We start from the raw sequence: 16,489 nt of genomic DNA on the forward strand, positions 1-16,489 counted from the left end.
CGTTCATATCTCACTCAGATGCTCCAGACAGAGAGACACCAACTTCTACTCTTTTGTGTATTTCACCAGTGACCTGACGTAAGGACACAATGTGATTTAGGAATCAATACTTTAGGCTTAACTGTCCAATAGGACGTGAACACCTACATGTAACATAGAGAGTGACAGCTATTCTAGCCTTTCATGGATGTGACCGTACATAACCAACCCCCCAGGGGACTATTATCTCATACAGGCATTGACTGAGTGCATTGAACAAATCAGTGATTGGATCAGTCAGAATCTTCTTTGGTTAAAACAAAGATAAAAGTGATGTGACTGTTTCTGGAGACAGGACAGAATGATTAAGAGTCTGTGAAGTTAATGTTAAACCACAAACTGAGCCACAAATCTTGTTGGAGTCAGACACTCGACCTTAACGTTAACGGCCTCATCAACACAATTACAAAGTCAGCTTATTACCACCTGAAGAACAGATCAAGGGTTAAAGCACTTTGTTTTGCCTTGTTGTTCAAACGTGCTACAAATAAACTTGTTTTACCTCACGTTAGCGAATCCAGTGTCAAAAATATCATGAACCAGTGAATTATCACTGAAAACACCTCATCCCTAATTCAGATGACATGATGAAAGCATGTCCACATGTACAAGATCAACAGTTCTACATTCACCTTATAATTTGGAATTCATCGCAGCTGAAAGAGCCTCAACAGAGGCTGAAGCACATGCTGACGGGATGCAGCAGTGAATAGAGGTTTAGGATGTGCTTGTATAATAAGTGGATGGGTACAAGCGTCGCCATAGGCAGACGGGGTGGAGGGCTGAGGTTGGAAAGGCCTTTGAGTTACGCAACGATTTCATTCAGCGGCTCCCTGAGGAGACATCAGGCCAAACAGGCGCTCAGCACGATGCGGGCCAGGATTTAAACCTTGACCTGTGTTATGTCATTAATTCCCTTTGTTTTCTGTCTCACTCCTCTAAGAAAGAGAAAGTGTGTGACAGTATATCCACTTTGTTCCATCCCAGTGAACACATACCTCCAAGCTGTGCTGATGCTCTGCAGGATGACAAGCTTCAAACCAATCAACACTAATTAACAGGTGTCACGTGACCCACAAAGAAAAGAGTCTCTGGAGCCAGGAAACGTATCAGTGAAAACATCCCAGCGATAACAAGATGAGTTATGATCGTGCTAAACTTTGTTGGATTTCTTTCTGTGTTGCGCTCGTGGCTCAGCGCTGCTGCTGCCTGTCCGGCGTCCAGGTGGAGAAAACCCCCGAGCAGAGGAAACTGCTCGTCCTGCCCAGAGTCACCTGCTCTGTCTGGAGAATCAAAGCTGTGTTTGCTCCGCTGGTCAGAAACAATATACATGTGAGAGGTAAGATTCAAGTCAATACACTGTGTGCACTCTGCTCAAAGTCAGGATTCATATGTGTGTCTTGATTTTAAATTGCCCATTGTTTGCCTTCAATTATTCATTTTTAACTTGTAAAGTACCTTGCAACGGTTTGGTTATTGTTACGATTATATTCTATTAACTGTCCTTATTGCTACTGCAACACAGCACATTTCCTCACTGTGGGACAAAAAGTGTCCTTCCTTATCTTCTCTTATCTGAAACCCCCCCCCCCTTGTTTCATTCTAAAAATGGTATTTGTGTGAATGTGTTTTGTCAGATGTGTCCGGGGCCACAGTCCCAGTGCCTCAGTCTGAGGACTCGTGTGGAGTGATGTCGAGCAGAGAGAAAAACCAGAGCATCTCCTTCTTCAGCAGATATGACAGCTGCTACGTTCAGATTGAGGTAAAAACACTAAATCATTCAGTGTGAGAATTTGATTGGCAGGATCCTCAGGGAAATAAAGTATAACACATATATTGAAAAAAAGTATTTACCTACTTGCCTCCCAAATGAAGAGTTTTTTTCATTTCTAATTGTGGCTCATAATAAATGAATGACACATGGATCTATTTGCACTGCAGGAAATGTCGGAAATGTTGCAGACATGTAAATTGTGTGTGTGTGTGTGTGTGTGTGTGTGTGTGTGTGTGTGTGTGTGTGTGTGTGTGTGTGTGTGTGTGTGTGTGTGTGTGTGTGTGTGTGTGTGTGTGTGTGTGTGTGTGTGTGTGTGTGTGTGTGCGTGTAAATCCAATAATGGCAGCCTTCCTAACGTCCATGTTGTGATGACCTTTGACCCTCAGAGCACCCGAGTGGTCATACCTCTGCATGTGCAGCTGAAGGGAGAAGATCAGTGGTTCAGGGTGAATATCAGCTGTCCTCTGATAAGGAGACAGGGCGAGCGGACTCCGCTGAAGCCGACATGTGAGTGGAGACGGCTGATGGAGCAGTTAAAAGTCAATGGCACAGAAGTGACATTAGCTGTGATGTACAATACAGACTTTTCACTGCACCAGTTCAGGAGCCTAAACGCGCTGCTCTTCTCTAGTGTTGCCTGGAAAGTGTGGCACAGACAGAGCTCTGCGAGTGGACTGTGGCCATCAAATCATTTCCAGTGACGCCTGCTACAAACTGGGCTGCTGCTATGATGCTGATGATTCCACCTGCTTCTATAGACTCAACGGTGAGATTGAAGCCATATTGGACAACTTCCTCCTTTTTTTAAATGTTTAATATAAATCCTGAATCTTCCCGTCTGCTCACGGACCCTCCAGCCTGCTCTCTGGACGGACACTTCGTGTTCTCGGTGAAGGCCACAGACACGGACCCGCCCGTCACTCCCAGCAGCCTCATAGTCAAAGATCAGCCGCAGTGTTTCCCTGTGGTCGCCACCGCAGACACGGCCGTCTTCAAGATCGGAGTCACAGACTGTGGTGCAAAGAAGAAGGTGATGCTGCTGCTCAAGAATCTGATATCTAGCACTTCCATAAAATATCACTTATTGTACAAAAGTAAATCTGGAATCAAATTAAATCACAGCAAGGGTCAATATCATCTTCATACAGTCACAGGATTAAAACAGCATTAATCATTTTACGCCTCAAGAATTTCTTTAATATCAGTGAAAAGTTGCTTGAATCCACTTCCTTCTTTCTCTCCCTGACTTTTAGGTGGAAGGAGATGTTGTGATCTATGATGTGGAGGTGGAGGAGCTGCACACGGACAGAACATCCACACATTCTCCGTTCAGGTCAGGTTTGACCTCTGCTGCACATCGTTGACTTACTGGTTATGAAAACATTATATTGTAGTGATGTACTGGTAAGTGTGGGGATTTAGTCTCCAGGTACGGTGTGAGTACGCGAGATCAGATCTGACGCCTGCAGCAGACGTGAGGTCCTTGTACGCAATGACGAACCCCCCGTCTGTGGTTGCACTGGGAACCATCAGAGTGCAGATGAGAATAGCCACAGGTAATACAATGAAGAGCAGTGTGCTTGTTTGGTCCTTCGAACAAACCCTGAGTGATTCTATTTGGGATTCTTGTTCTAGATGCATCTTTCACATCCTTCTTTCCCGAGGAGCAGCTTCCTCTGAGTTTGCCGCTGCGTAAAGCTGCTTATGTGGAAGTGTCCATCGCCCAACCCTCCCCAGACCCGACTCTCTCCCTACGGGTGCAGGATTGCTTTGCCCACCCTGTGTCCAGACACTCTGTGTGGATGCTCCTGTATGACGGGTAAGACGAAGGAAATTACAGTGGTAACATAAAAACAAACTAGAAAGTCCCCTCATTAAACCACAGTCCAGATTTCTACTTAAATCTGTGCCAAATTGCACACACTCATAAATATCAGTTCTCTAAACACGTCTGATTCATCAAGATCCAATTATTAAGTAGTGATAATTCGTTTTTATAATTTTTGCACAAACATGGAAACATCAGGTCCCTGGCGAAGGTAAGTATTTGCATGGATTACTGTGCAGCTGACAGCTGAATTATCTCCTAGATGCCCGAATCCTTTGGATAACATGAGAAGCTCTGTCCCTGTGGACAAACGGGGGAGGACGACCTCCCACTCCCAAGTGAGGAGGTTTGATGTCAAGACCTTTGCCTTCTTGGACCCTCATACGGGACATCCCAGTGAGGAGGAGGTAAGGTTTCAGGAGTTTATTATCTTAACTAACTAAACCCAGCAACACCGCTTCTATGGTGACTTGTTGACTGTGTAATCTCTCACGTAGATGTACTTCTATTGTTGGGTGGAGATCTGCACAGACGATGTTGACTGTGCACAGAGTTGTGCCATCATTTGTGAGTACATCATCACCTTGTGCATCACATGTTTGTGTCTGTGTGGTTGTTTATATCTCCCCCTCTCCTCTCCTAGCATCTGAGGGTGAGAGACGGAGAAGAGACACGTCTGACCAGCTCCAGTTGGTGTCTTTAGGGCCACTAATGCTGGGACAGAACAACACTGAAGTGGAAGACAGTCCGTGTGTGAAGCAGAACACAGGTAAGTCCTGTTCAGCACAAAACCAACTAGAACTTCACTCCTAATGAAAATCCCCCTCAATCGAATCCACCCCAAAAGTTAACCGCTTCATCCTCGGCCCCGTACCCCACATTTCGGCCAAGTTTCAAGATAATTTGTTAGGTTTTTACGTACTCCTGCTAACAGGCAACCGGCATTGAAAACCTAACATGAAAGTTTCTTCCCTCTTCCACAGTGTTCCATGTGATGGTGTACATCCTCTCTGGTGTGGGTGCGGCCCTGCTGCTGATCCTGCTCTTCACTGTGTGGTTGAGCGTCACCAAGTGTCGGAAGACAAATATACAGAAACCTTCTCAAGCACAAGTTGACAGTGAACCGTGCCAGTAAATCATTTGACCTTCTCTAATGTGCTTTCTAATTTATTTTGACCTCAGGTTTGGATACTTAAGACACTGGTGTGATGGTAAAAAGTGTTTAAATAAGAGGGTGCAAGTTATTGGGTTTGGAATAGTTCCCAAACTAACTTGGTGATTTCTTTTTAACTACTTGATCTTGTTTGTCTCCTCCTGGATGACACCTTTCAAACACTTTCTGGAAATCCACTTTCCCCCAAACGTATTTCATCTCCTCTGAGGTGCAAGTCATTCAGTAATCATGAGAAATAGTGAATCAGAATAACAGTTTATTAACACATTCCTTTATAATAAAGATTTTACATTGAAGTGAAGCAGTGAAATGAGCGAATAGGAATCTTGGTAGTCTACTCAGTAAGGTCTGAACTTCCTCTGTGCTCTCAGCAGAGCAATTTTCTGTTTATCCTCCTCGAACTTTTTCCTTAGTTCAGCAATATCTGAAAAACAAACACAAAAGATTGTATCATGGACGTTCAGATTTTACAAAGCGTGATTATTTTATCTCCTACAGACAAATTCTAGCCTCCAGAGGAAAGAATAAACTAAAGACAAATTCTACTAAATATGTTTACAATGGCTCAGTAGTGCCGTTTAAATATAACCAACTTACGTTCTTTTTGTGTGTTCCTCTGCTGCCAGGAGTAGAAGTTCATGAGCTCCTTCCTCTTCTTCTTCCTTATCTCTTTCTGTAGAGTCCTCTTGTTGGCCGCCTCGCTGTGGGGACGGGCCTTGGCGCCCTTGTGACCTTTGGTGACTTTCACCCAGCCCTCTTCGTCCTCTTGCTCCTGCTCAGCCTCCTTCCTCTGCTGCTCCTCTATCTGTGACAAAAACAAAACCCAGGTTGAGTCACATGTTCTGGATGGAGGCAGGGGGGGGTGGTGTGATGCTGCAGAATTCTCACCTCTCTTTTCCGCTTGTCGTAGCCCTCCATGAACGAGTCGACTTTTTGCTGTAGTTTGTCCGGCTGAATGAAAGACTCCGTGTACTGGTGAATCCATTCTGGTGAGAGAAATACACCACAGATGTGTCATAAGGATGAAACTCTTAAGATCCTGATCAGACCTGGTACCAACATCTGTGCTAAGTGATCGGATCACAAGTGGTCAGCGACAAGAAAAGGTTTGAACCCTCATGGGTCCTCAATGATTCTTGAGATCTGGTCTAATACTTGGTTCACATTTTAAAGACTAAGATTAACAAAACATTACCACCCCAGTATTAAATTAAAAGATAAAATAATATTAAATGTCGCATTAATGAAAGAAACAAGTGCACGACTCACTCTGTACTCCGGTCTTCACGGGACGCTCCTCGGTGCAGACCACCAGGGGCTCATCATCTGGGTGGGATTTAGCTGAATTTACACTGGAGGACTTTTGGAACACGATATATCCAACTTTGAAACCCTGGAAGAGGTGGAGAGAGACACACGAGGTAAAACACTCGTAGTGTGAATGTTTTTTGCAAACAGCAGGAGGAACCAAGCACCAACCTTCTTCTCGGCTGGTCTGAAGAGCTTGCTCAGTTTGGGTCCGGAGTCCTGGAAGGAGCCTGGATGGTCTCGGAGCTCCACCGACTGAACAGGGCCGAACTGGGAGAATAACTCGGTGACAACGGCCTGGAACACAAACAGCAGGAAAAATGTAATCTGGTATTAGGAACGATTTGTGCTAAGATAAGACCAACGTCCATCACACGACTCAACAAGGAAACATGGAGATTCGGCCGTGTATCTAAAAAACCTTTACACTTTGGTTTTCAGGATTTAATGCCAGTTTTTGTTTTTCATCTTTAAAGCTTTAAATTCTTTTGGTGTTTTATGTTTTTAGGGCAGGTTCAATATTCAACTAACTTTTATTCTGCTTTATTATTCTGGGTCTCTCACGATATGTCCCCGTGTTCTGGGTTTTTGTTGTTTGATGCACAATATTCTGTTCTGCAACAATCTCCCCATGGGGACAGTAACGTTTATTTGATTTGATCTATATTTCTGTGCTCTACTCTGTAATTTGTTTATTTGATTTGTCACAATGATAAGTCTGAACTTATTCAGAGGAGGATCCCAGAGACACACACTTTACCTCGGAGCAGTACGGGGGGATGTTGAGGACAAACAACGTCCGGTCCAGAGGTCTGTGTGAATTCTTCTCTGCTCGAACTTTGTGCTCTTTCACATAAACTGTGTGTTGAGCTGCGGAGTCAGAGCTGAACTTCAGGGACAAGACTGTGAGGAAGAGGAGAGAGGAAGAGAAAAGCTGAAGAAAGCGACACGTCTCTCGGTGCAGTTAAACATCTGTGAACATCAGGCGAACCCCTGTTGTCCGTCCTAAACAACAGCTACAGATCAATAACCTCCATCACAGTCAAATCACAAGGAATAAGTTCGGTCCTGGTGTAAACACATGTTTAAAGATTCTTCATTTTATCACAAAGTACCTGCGAATCCTCCAGGAATGATACAAGGCTGCCCACTAGCATGTTTCCTCTTGGACGCCGCCATTTTGTTGTGACCTCTCACACCGGAAGTACAAACAAAACGTAAAAGAAAAATATTTGAGCGTCTGTGTTTTATATTTGTATTCGTTACTATAGTTATATTATGTTTTCATTCTGATATACATTTTATACAATAACTTTTCCTGTAATTAAATAAATCATATCTGTATATTTACATATATGCAAAGAAATATAATACAAATACAAACGGATTTAAATGTGTAAATGTTTGCATCGTATTTAGTATGTATACATTTGTTATAAATATTCTTTAATCATATCCACACTATATCCATATTTATATTGTAGTTTTTTATGACTTATATCCATAAATATTTATATTATTTTTCCTCGTGAAGCACCTTGTAGGATTGCTACACAAATATGTATTTATATAAACACAATGGGTAAAGTCCACAATTAATTACAATAAAATTATGAATATTCGATTTACATCAGTTCTCCACTCTATATTTGATGTTATTTTCACTATGACACTTATTCAATGATCATATTAAAAACAGGAAAGAAGAGTCTCAGACAACAGCTACAAAGCTAAATATTTAATGGTGACATTTCACGTTTCACTCTCTAGGCTCCTCTCGACTGACTGACAAGCGTCTGAAAGTAATTTACAGTCCTTGAAGATAAATCAAGTGTAACGCATACAAGAAATAACTAAACATATGCCGATTGGAACACGAGACAGCCGAGTAAAACTATCGACAGAACACACAAGAATCTCGATACCACAAAAATGAGATGGGTTCACTGAAATGATGGGATCGTAGTTCCGGTCCTTCATGATTTTCTACCACAAGCAACTCTTGAACATTTTGGATGGTAAGACATCGTCTGTGGTTTAAATTAGGATTTGTCGATGGTCCGTTTCTTCCCACACACACACACACTTTGAAATACATGCAGACAATATAATTGAACATACGACCCATGTACCACCCTTTTCTTCGTTATTGGTTTGGTTTAATTAGAGTCAAACTGGATAATTAAAAAACTCAACATATTTAGATTAGGTGACATTGAATTGTCAAAAAAAAAAACAGCAACCCTAAACACAGTGTAATTTGGCATCCACCACCTCATTGGATTAAAACAAACCACATCACGTTTCTTTCCACTGGTCCATCTAAGAAACAAACGGGTGAAGTTTGGAAACCACAAAACAAAAAACAGGAAGTCGACATCCATGAATTCCAGGTTCCGGAGTTTCCATGTATATCAAATGTGTAAAAATCTTTTTGCTATGAGAATGATGGCTGCGGTCAAGGTGAGAACCACAGTTCCTTTCTAAACACTGAGAATGCAGCAATATTCACTAAACAGGAGCTATATCTTGATGCGAAAGGCGGTGGCCTGTGAGTTGGGGGGCTCAGCGGTGGTGCTGGACTGTGCAGTGGACTTGAACAGAGCTTTTAGGATGGTCTGTGGGTCGACCTCTGGAGTGGGATGAGAGGAGGCGCGCTGACCAGCGGGACGAGACAAGGAGGGAGGGAGACCGTCTTTCTTTGTGCTGCTGCCTGGGGTGTCACTGAGCCTCCTGCAGGAGCCGGGGAGAGAACAGTGTCAAAACTCCACTAATTTTCCAGAAAAATGGTAGTTGTCATATTACAATTACAAGACTCTAGTGGAGGATGTAAGCCTCGACTTTGGCAACAGTCACTGCAATTAATATTTCAAAGTAAAGCTTGTAAGACCTTTTTCTGTCTTTCGTTCTTTAGGTAGTATTGGGTAGAGTTTCACTTGTAAGTATAGAAATCAGTAGTTCAGTGTCTGTATAGGTTTTGCATGAAATGCATCACCTGAATGTGATTAAATGTGTTTGATTTGGTGCCAATAGAATCGTCACACGTACGAACAGAGGCTGTGGTCCTGTGAAGAATATCCTTATTTGTACATGTACTCAGTTTTGTATGGGTTCTGTAAAGGTTTAAATAGAACCTGTTAGGAAGCTAAGCCTCACGACTTGATTGTCCATCCTGAAACCACTGAAAGCATTAAAAAAAACCAACTATATCTTAGACAGAATAACCCAATTCCAAAATGTGTTTTCTGTGTCACTGTTCAAGTAAGAATGAACAAATCATGCCTAAATAGTCACTGCTAGATTATATGAAGTTGATAACATGAATATTTAATTTGAGTCATATGAGGGATGTTTATACTTAAAGGCAAAATATGCTAAATTTTGTATTTGCATGCAAACATAGTTACACCAGATTAATTTGGAATGAAGGAACGGAGCCCTGCAGGTTCACTTACAATAGAATGGGCTGATCAGACGTGATGACATTTCCCTGAATATGAAGGTTACACTTCATGGGTTGGCCTGGAGATGAATAAGGAGAAAAGTTATTATACACAGAAACACAGTAACTTCATCACTCTGGAGAGTCGTAGTCCCTCTAATGCAGAGTATAACCAAGCAGGCTATCATCCTTCAGTTCAACAAAACCACTTAGTTTGATTAAATATATACAAAATTGTCCTCAACCATTAAACTTGTCATATCTACTCAAGTCATGTATGCACAACAAGACAGTTCCCAAAACCTAGACACCCCTATGATGCGTGTGTCCTTGCTACTGGCACTCACCGTCCAGGCAGCGGTTGTTGTACTTCCTGTAAGCGCTGACAGCGTCCTCTTTGCGGACAAACACCACTTCAGCCACACCCACCTTCACCAGCCGTGCTCGCTTCAAGGCACCACACACACAGAACAGTTCCTGTGGACGAATAGCATAAGCACACATTGAATGAGTCATGGTGGTACAACAGCACTCAGCACACAAATGAATATCAAATATAAAAGTTTGTAGTCAAACAGTTTGATTCACTCACAACTATGTCTTCCTCAGTGACCCGGGGATGCAGATTGTTCACCGTTATTTTTGTCCCCTCCAAAGGACTGAAAGTGGGCTGGAAAGAAATATGACAACAGCACATGATAAAGCATCTGTATTGGAAATGACTAATTTAAAAATGTGTCAAAGTGTTTTCAAACAAACACCTTTTCATTTGGTTAAATTGAACTCTGAGTGAGTTCTGTTTATAGAGGGCGAAGAAGAGATTTGCTAGAAAGTCCCATGAGTAAAACGTGTATCGTATAAGACTTCAGATTGGAGGGGTGGCACTAATGTTATCATAAAGCATTTGAGTATTCTCTGTATGCTTTTGTTTAACAAAGGATTCAACCTGAGCCGAGGCCTAAAACAATGACAGGAATCATCATTTGCATACAGAGTTAGTAGCACACAGCAGTTTAAATATACATTATAAGTTGTTAAATTGGTATCGGAACATCTGATGGGCTCAATCAATCAAGCTTATCTTGGGTGGCTTCTTTCAATAGAATGTGTTGCATCCATGTAAATTACTCTGAATAAATACAAAAGGTTACATGCTACAAAGGAAGGAGAGGAGTGCATTCTGACCTACAGCTGCAAGTAAGAGATGTTTACCTGAGGGGGAGCAGGGGCAGTTGTGCTGGCTTCTGCTGGGCTTTGCTGCAGGCTCCTGGAGATTGGCTGTAAGGCTGCAGCGGAGGATCGGGTGGGAGTGATGCTGCTGTTGGACCGGGTGGGAGTCACAGGGACCGGAGGGCGTGGGGCTGTATAGGAGTCATTTTGAACCACCTTGGTGATTGGTGATGACATGGAGAATAGGGAGCCAACTGATCCAGACTATATGAAATAGAGGAGTGGAAAGGAAGAGTTTTATTAAATTGCTAGGATGTAATAATTGATATAATACTTTATAATACTACTAAGTTTGTGCTGAGTCCTCGCTCTTACCCGGGATTGTAGCATGTTTGCAGAAGTAAGCTTCATTTGTTTACTGGAGTTGGAATTCAGGTCATTTGAAACAGGCTGTGGGATTTGAAAGGATATTGTCAGAACCATGTTTTACAGAGTTAGCCATTAAAGGAAAAATAACATCTTTCAGATTAAAATTCTTGAAAACACAACTCAATCTGTCATGTTTTAACATTACAGGAAAAAGAGCTCTACCTGTGTGCCTGGACGTATGCCACTTGACATCCCTAACGGCCGTTGCTGTAAAAGGAAGCATCATGTATTAGTGAGCATGACAATATGTTTAAACAATTCAATAGACACACTTTCAAGAAGGGCGTGTTGCTGATTCTACACAAACACAGCTGCTTATTTCAAACCAACCTGGATGGTCTTTGTTATCTTTAGGGGCGGGATGGCAGCTGCCATAGATCCGCCAATACTCCTCTTGAGGCTCAGCCTATCACGAGCATCCATCATTCTCTTATTAGTGCTCAGCTGTGGGGGTGCACTGCCCCTCAGCACTTGTACATTAGGACCAAACTGCCGTGAGTTCATTCCACCCGGATTGTTGTTGGGGTGCATCTGTATCTGCTGCACAAGTGTCTGGCTGTGTAGCTGGTGTGTTGCTCCTGTCTTTGGCATGGCCTGTGCAGGAACCGTAAACTGCCCTTGTTTGCGTGAGTTGATCATTTGACGTGCGTCCTGCACTCCGCCTCCTCCTCCTCCTCCTCCTCCACCGCCGCCGCCGCCGCCGCCTCCTCCTCCGCCGCCGCCTCCTCCTCCTCCTCGGCCACGGATTTTGAAGCGGGCATCTTTCTGTACCAGCTTTTCTCTGGCATCTTTCACTTGAAAACCTGAGGGGAGAAAGGGTTTCGATAGTAAACTTGTCTTTTAATACTTAACACATCCCACTTGAAGATCAGTTGAGCATAAAGGCATTTTAATTTGTCTATGAAACATCTGTAGCTTTTACCTGCTGCTGCTCCTCCACCTCCAAGCCGCTGTCTGACATCAACTCCAATCTTTTGCCGGGCATCAAAACTTTTGCCAGCGCCTCCTGCACCCCATGCAAACGTGGGCCTACGAGGAAAGAAAAGCAATTGTTACGATTACCCACATTAGGATTGTGTATATGGATTCTACTTAGCACGATTTAAGAACTACAAATAGTTCATATTTTAGCAGCATCACAAAGAACAATAAAGCTTAATTTATTAATGCGTGAATTAACTCTTTTAACCCAGAAAGTGGGAATGTCTTTGTTATACTGGGGCTTTGATATTTACCAGACAATGCTACTCATATATATTATACATGATATATAGTGTATTGGCTGTAACAATAATGATGAGGACTATATAGACATGTTTTAAACTTGGTCCTTGAACACACAAACATTATAATTGAACGTATTCATTTCCCGAAACTGAACTACGGGTTTTGGCTGCAACATCTACATCATTAGCTTACTGGTTAGCTTACGACCAGTAAAGCTACAAACACGAGCAGACCAGTAACTGCGTTTCCACCTCTGCGCTACTTCGAAGACTAAACCTACATTATTCAAAAAAAAAAGCCGGGGATATAGATGAATTTCCAAAATTTTTAAAATTAGCTTCCAACTTGGAGGCCTACACATAATATCAGCTACTTAGCTTAGCATTTAACGACACAGCTAGCATCAGCTAACGTTAGCATACGGTGGTCAACTAGCTAGCAGCAGCGCTCGGGCTCCGTTACGCAGTTTGTTTAAATGCGGCAAGTTACTGCGTCGCTTCTGCGCGATTATTAACCGACACATGTTGTGGACTTTGTACCGTTTCGCTGGGGCCTTCGTGTTAATGCCGCGCCGTCGTATCACCTCATCCAGGGAGACGTCTGCCATTTTCTCTCACCGCCTCGCGTTTGACAAATCTTTATGTACGACTACGGAAGCCGAGTTCACCCAGGGTGCACTGCGGCCCGACGGGATTTGGTGTTTCGCTGAGTTGTTTTAAATAATCTCGTTTAATCGTCACGGATTATACGGATTAAAACGAGTTTTATTGAAACGCGGATCAAAGTGACATTGATGTGATCACCGCACCGCCACTCACACATGGTTTATAAATCTATTATTGGTGTCGAGTTTGTGAGGGAACCCGGATGCTCGTTACCCACAAGCCCTTGCGCCACACGCCCACATTTTGACAACAAACATCAGAAACAAGTGTTTAAAACCTTTTTATGAATCATCTGGAACATGCTCGTCTCTGATTATGTAACAAACAACCACCTCGCCCCCTCGGGTGAGTTTCTACACACTCCCCGACATGTTGTCCCCGATCGGATGCTGACACCCTGACACAGAACACCGGGGCTCCCGCTCTATGCTCGTGCCCGCCTTCTCCTCATCATGCCTTAAACTGATGAGTAAGGAAAATAACGACGCGGGGTGACGCCTGTGTCCTCGTTCAAACTACGAGATGAATTTTTGAGCGGGTAAAGGTCTGACCGCTGAGGTGACTCACCTACTTTGTGAGATGCCTCGTGGGACCAGGACCTTCCCCGAACCCCTTCTCTGTATAAAAACAAATAATGCTATCTGATAATAATATAGACTGAGTATCACTGGGGCTTTAAACATGTCACACAGCTGATTATACTCCTCACCCAGTGTACAAATACTTTTTACACGTATCTTACTGTGTTTAAAACAAGTTCCCAGTGTTATTTGTCATATGCAGTTAACACAGTGTCAGTACAATGAAAGGTTCTGGACAAGAAGAAACTCAATTTGAAAAGTCAAATACAAAACAATACAAAACTAAGACTGTATAAATTCAAAGGTGCAGAAAATCATTTTCTTTAGATTCACATTCTCTCCTTATAACATATAACACAATCCCTCCCCCTGGTGCTTATAGTGTTTTTATATTAAAGTTTGTTTCCTATTTAATTGTTTTGGGTATTTTTAATATTTGTCAAAGTCAACTTTATTGTCAGTTCTGCCACATGTGCAGTACAGACAGGATTGAAATGCAGTTTTTCTCTCTGATCCCCGGTGTAAACATATAAGTAGACAGAACATATAAGTACACAAAAACAGAACATATATGTATGCAACATATTAAGTACTCAAAACATAGTACACAGTACAACATAGTATGCAGTCATAAGGTACACAGTGGATATATATATTATACTTGCAAAAAAACACCACAGCAAATTCCTTGTATGTGTAAACCTGCTTTGCAATAATAATTCTTTATATATATTGTTTGTTTGCACTATTCTTTAACCATCGTTCTTTATATATATATATATACTGTTTATATTTTGCTCAATGCTTCAACTATCTCTCTTTCTATACATTGTCTATATCTTCTTATGTTAATTTACTCTGCAGGTACATTGAGATGCTAAACCGGAGTCACACCCCTTGCATGTGCACACATACTGTGACACCCTGACACAGAACACCGGGGCTCCCGCTCTATGCTCGTGCCCGCGCTCTCCTCATCATGCCTTAAACTGATGAGTAAGGAAAATAACGACGCGGGGTGACGCCTGTGTCCTCGTTCAAACTACGAGATGAATTTTTGAGCGGGTAAAGGTCTGACCGCTGAGGTGACTCACCTACTTTGTGAGATGCCTCGTGGGACCAGGACCTTCCCCGAACCCCTTCTCTGTATAAAAACAAATAATGCTATCTGATAATAATATAGACTGAGTATCACTGGGGCTCTAAACATGTCACACAGCTGATTATACTCCTCACCCAGTGTACAAATACTTTTCACATGTATCTTACTGTATTTAAAAGTTATATGCAGTTAACACAGTGTCAGTACAATGAAAGGTGTTGGACAAGAAGAAACTCAATTTGAAAAGTCAAATACAATACAATTAAAGAATAAGGTGCAGAAAATCTCTCCTGACATCTTGTTGCATAATCCCTCCCCTGGTGCTTAAAATGTTTTTATATTCAAGTTTGTTTCCTATTTAATTGTTTTGGGTATTTTTAATATTTGTCAAAGTCAACTTTATTGTCAGTTCTGCCACATGTGCAGTACAGACAGGATTGAAATGCAGTTTTTCTCTCTGATCCCCGGTGTCAACATATAAGTAGACAGAACATATAAGTACACAAAAACAGAACATATATGTATGCAACACATTAAGTACTCAAAACATATTACACAGTACAACATAGTATGCAGTCATAAGGTACACAGTGGATATATATATTATACTTGCAAAAACCACCATAGCAAATTCCTTGTATGTGTAAACCTGCTTTGCAATAATAATTCTTTATATATATTGTTTGTTTGCACTATTCTTTAACCATCGTTCTTTATATATATATATATACTGTTTATATTTTGCTCAATGCTTCAACTATCTCTCTTTCTATACATTGTCTATATCTTCTTATGTTAATTTACTCTGCAGGTACATTGAGATGCTAAACCGGAGTCACACCCCTTGCATGTGCACACATACTGTGACACCCTGACACAGAACACCGGGGCTCCCGCTCTATGCTCGTGCCCGCGCTCTCCTCATCATGCCTTAAACTGATGAGTAAGGAAAATAACGACGCGGGGTGACGCCTGTGTCCTCGTTCAAACTACGAGATGAATTTTTGAGCGGGTAAAGGTCTGACCGCTGAGGTGACTCACCTACTTTGTGAGATGCCTCGTGGGACCAGGACCTTCCCCGAACCCCTTCTCTGTATAAAAACAAATAATACTATCTGATAATAATATAGACTGAGTATCACTGTGGCTTTAAACATGTTACACAGCTGATTATACTCCTCACCCAGTGTACAAATACTTTTCACATGTATCTTACTGTGTTTAAATCAAGTTCCCAGTGTTATTTGTCATATGCAGTTAACACAGGGTCAGTACAATGAAAGGTTCTGGACAAGAAGAAACCTTATTTGAAAAGTCAAATACAAAACAATAAAAAACTAAGACTATAAATTCACAGGTGTAGAAAATCATTTTGTTTAGATTCACATTCTCTCCTTATAACATATAACACAAACCCTCCCCCTGGTGCTTAAAGTGTTTTTATATTAAAGTTTGTTCCCTATTACATTTTTTGGCTATTTTTGCTATTTGTCAAAGTCAACTTTATGGTCAATTCTGCCACATGTGCAGTACAGACAGGATTGAGATGCAGTTTTTCTCTCTGATCCACGGTGTCAACATATTAGTAGAAAGCACATATAAGTACACAAAAACAGAACATATAAGTATGCAACATATTAAGTACTCAAAACATACTACACAGTAGTATGCAGTCATAAGGCCCACGGTGGATATATATATATATATTATACTTAATATTATGCAAAAAAAATTCTTTGTATGTGTAAAC

At 41.8% G+C, this 16,489-nt stretch overlaps 3 protein-coding genes and 3 non-coding genes across 6 annotated transcripts; 4 read left to right on the plus strand and 2 right to left on the minus strand.

The window, feature by feature from the left end:
* The first annotated feature begins 813 nt into the window (after positions 1-813).
* On the plus strand, positions 814-4,790 carry LOC118123166 (zona pellucida sperm-binding protein 4). The gene is made up of 12 exons (XM_035180359.2): positions 814-1,378; positions 1,677-1,801; positions 2,200-2,320; positions 2,445-2,579; positions 2,671-2,843; positions 3,067-3,146; positions 3,236-3,369; positions 3,449-3,632; positions 3,904-4,048; positions 4,139-4,208; positions 4,285-4,410; positions 4,625-4,790. Exons 1-12 carry the CDS (start codon positions 1,177-1,179, stop codon positions 4,774-4,776), a joined length of 1,647 nt encoding a protein of 548 aa, XP_035036250.2. The 5' UTR covers positions 814-1,176; the 3' UTR covers positions 4,777-4,790.
* A 268-nt stretch (positions 4,791-5,058) lies between these two features.
* Positions 5,059-7,322, minus strand: rrp7a (ribosomal RNA processing 7 homolog A). The gene is made up of 7 exons (XM_035180372.2): positions 7,239-7,322; positions 6,884-7,026; positions 6,295-6,420; positions 6,085-6,208; positions 5,704-5,801; positions 5,413-5,620; positions 5,059-5,239 (listed from the first exon to the last, which is right to left on the minus strand). Exons 1-7 carry the CDS (start codon positions 7,300-7,302, stop codon positions 5,154-5,156), a joined length of 849 nt encoding a protein of 282 aa, XP_035036263.1. The 5' UTR covers positions 7,303-7,322; the 3' UTR covers positions 5,059-5,153.
* A 524-nt stretch (positions 7,323-7,846) lies between these two features.
* poldip3 (polymerase (DNA-directed), delta interacting protein 3) lies at positions 7,847-13,093 on the minus strand. Its single transcript, XM_035180361.2, has 10 exons — positions 12,931-13,093; positions 12,087-12,193; positions 11,495-11,967; positions 11,327-11,371; positions 11,111-11,185; positions 10,778-10,999; positions 10,158-10,235; positions 9,913-10,042; positions 9,579-9,645; positions 7,847-8,856 (listed from the first exon to the last, which is right to left on the minus strand). Exons 1-10 carry the CDS (start codon positions 12,996-12,998, stop codon positions 8,646-8,648), a joined length of 1,476 nt encoding a protein of 491 aa, XP_035036252.2. The 5' UTR covers positions 12,999-13,093; the 3' UTR covers positions 7,847-8,645.
* A 415-nt stretch (positions 13,094-13,508) lies between these two features.
* LOC118124102 lies at positions 13,509-13,662 on the plus strand. Its single transcript, XR_004698664.1, has one exon. It is a non-coding gene; the product is annotated as a U12 minor spliceosomal RNA (small nuclear RNA).
* Positions 13,663-14,616: 954 nt separating this feature from the next.
* Positions 14,617-14,770, plus strand: LOC118124114. The gene has a single exon (XR_004698675.1). It is a non-coding gene; the product is annotated as a U12 minor spliceosomal RNA (small nuclear RNA).
* An 895-nt stretch (positions 14,771-15,665) lies between these two features.
* Positions 15,666-15,819, plus strand: LOC118124126. The gene has a single exon (XR_004698686.1). It is a non-coding gene; the product is annotated as a U12 minor spliceosomal RNA (small nuclear RNA).
* Positions 15,820-16,489: the final 670 nt, after the last annotated feature.

This window comes from Hippoglossus stenolepis, chromosome 16 (genome assembly GCF_022539355.2).
Source record: "Hippoglossus stenolepis isolate QCI-W04-F060 chromosome 16, HSTE1.2, whole genome shotgun sequence".
NCBI classification, from domain to species: domain Eukaryota; kingdom Metazoa; phylum Chordata; class Actinopteri; order Pleuronectiformes; family Pleuronectidae; genus Hippoglossus; species Hippoglossus stenolepis.

Coding starts and splice junctions, on each gene's coding strand:
- LOC118123166 (XM_035180359.2), top strand. CDS start 1,177: ATGAGTTATGATCGTGCTAAACTTTGTTGGATTTCTTTCTGTGTTGCG. Junction 2,321..2,444: donor GACTCCGCTGAAGCCGACAT/GTGAGTGGAGAC, acceptor GCTCTTCTCTAG/TGTTGCCTGGAAAGTGTGGC. Junction 3,633..3,903: donor TGGATGCTCCTGTATGACGG/GTAAGACGAAGG, acceptor ATTATCTCCTAG/ATGCCCGAATCCTTTGGATA.
- rrp7a (XM_035180372.2), bottom strand. CDS start 7,302: ATGGCGGCGTCCAAGAGGAAACATGCTAGTGGGCAGCCTTGTATCATT. Junction 6,421..6,883: donor TCCCCCCGTACTGCTCCGAG/GTAAAGTGTGTG, acceptor TTTGTGTTCCAG/GCCGTTGTCACCGAGTTATT. Junction 5,802..6,084: donor CGTGAAGACCGGAGTACAGA/GTGAGTCGTGCA, acceptor TTCTCTCACCAG/AATGGATTCACCAGTACACG.
- poldip3 (XM_035180361.2), bottom strand. CDS start 12,998: ATGGCAGACGTCTCCCTGGATGAGGTGATACGACGGCGCGGCATTAAC. Junction 12,194..12,930: donor ACGAAGGCCCCAGCGAAACG/GTACAAAGTCCA, acceptor CTTTCCTCGTAG/GCCCACGTTTGCATGGGGTG. Junction 11,000..11,110: donor CAAACATGCTACAATCCCGG/GTAAGAGCGAGG, acceptor TATTTCATATAG/TCTGGATCAGTTGGCTCCCT.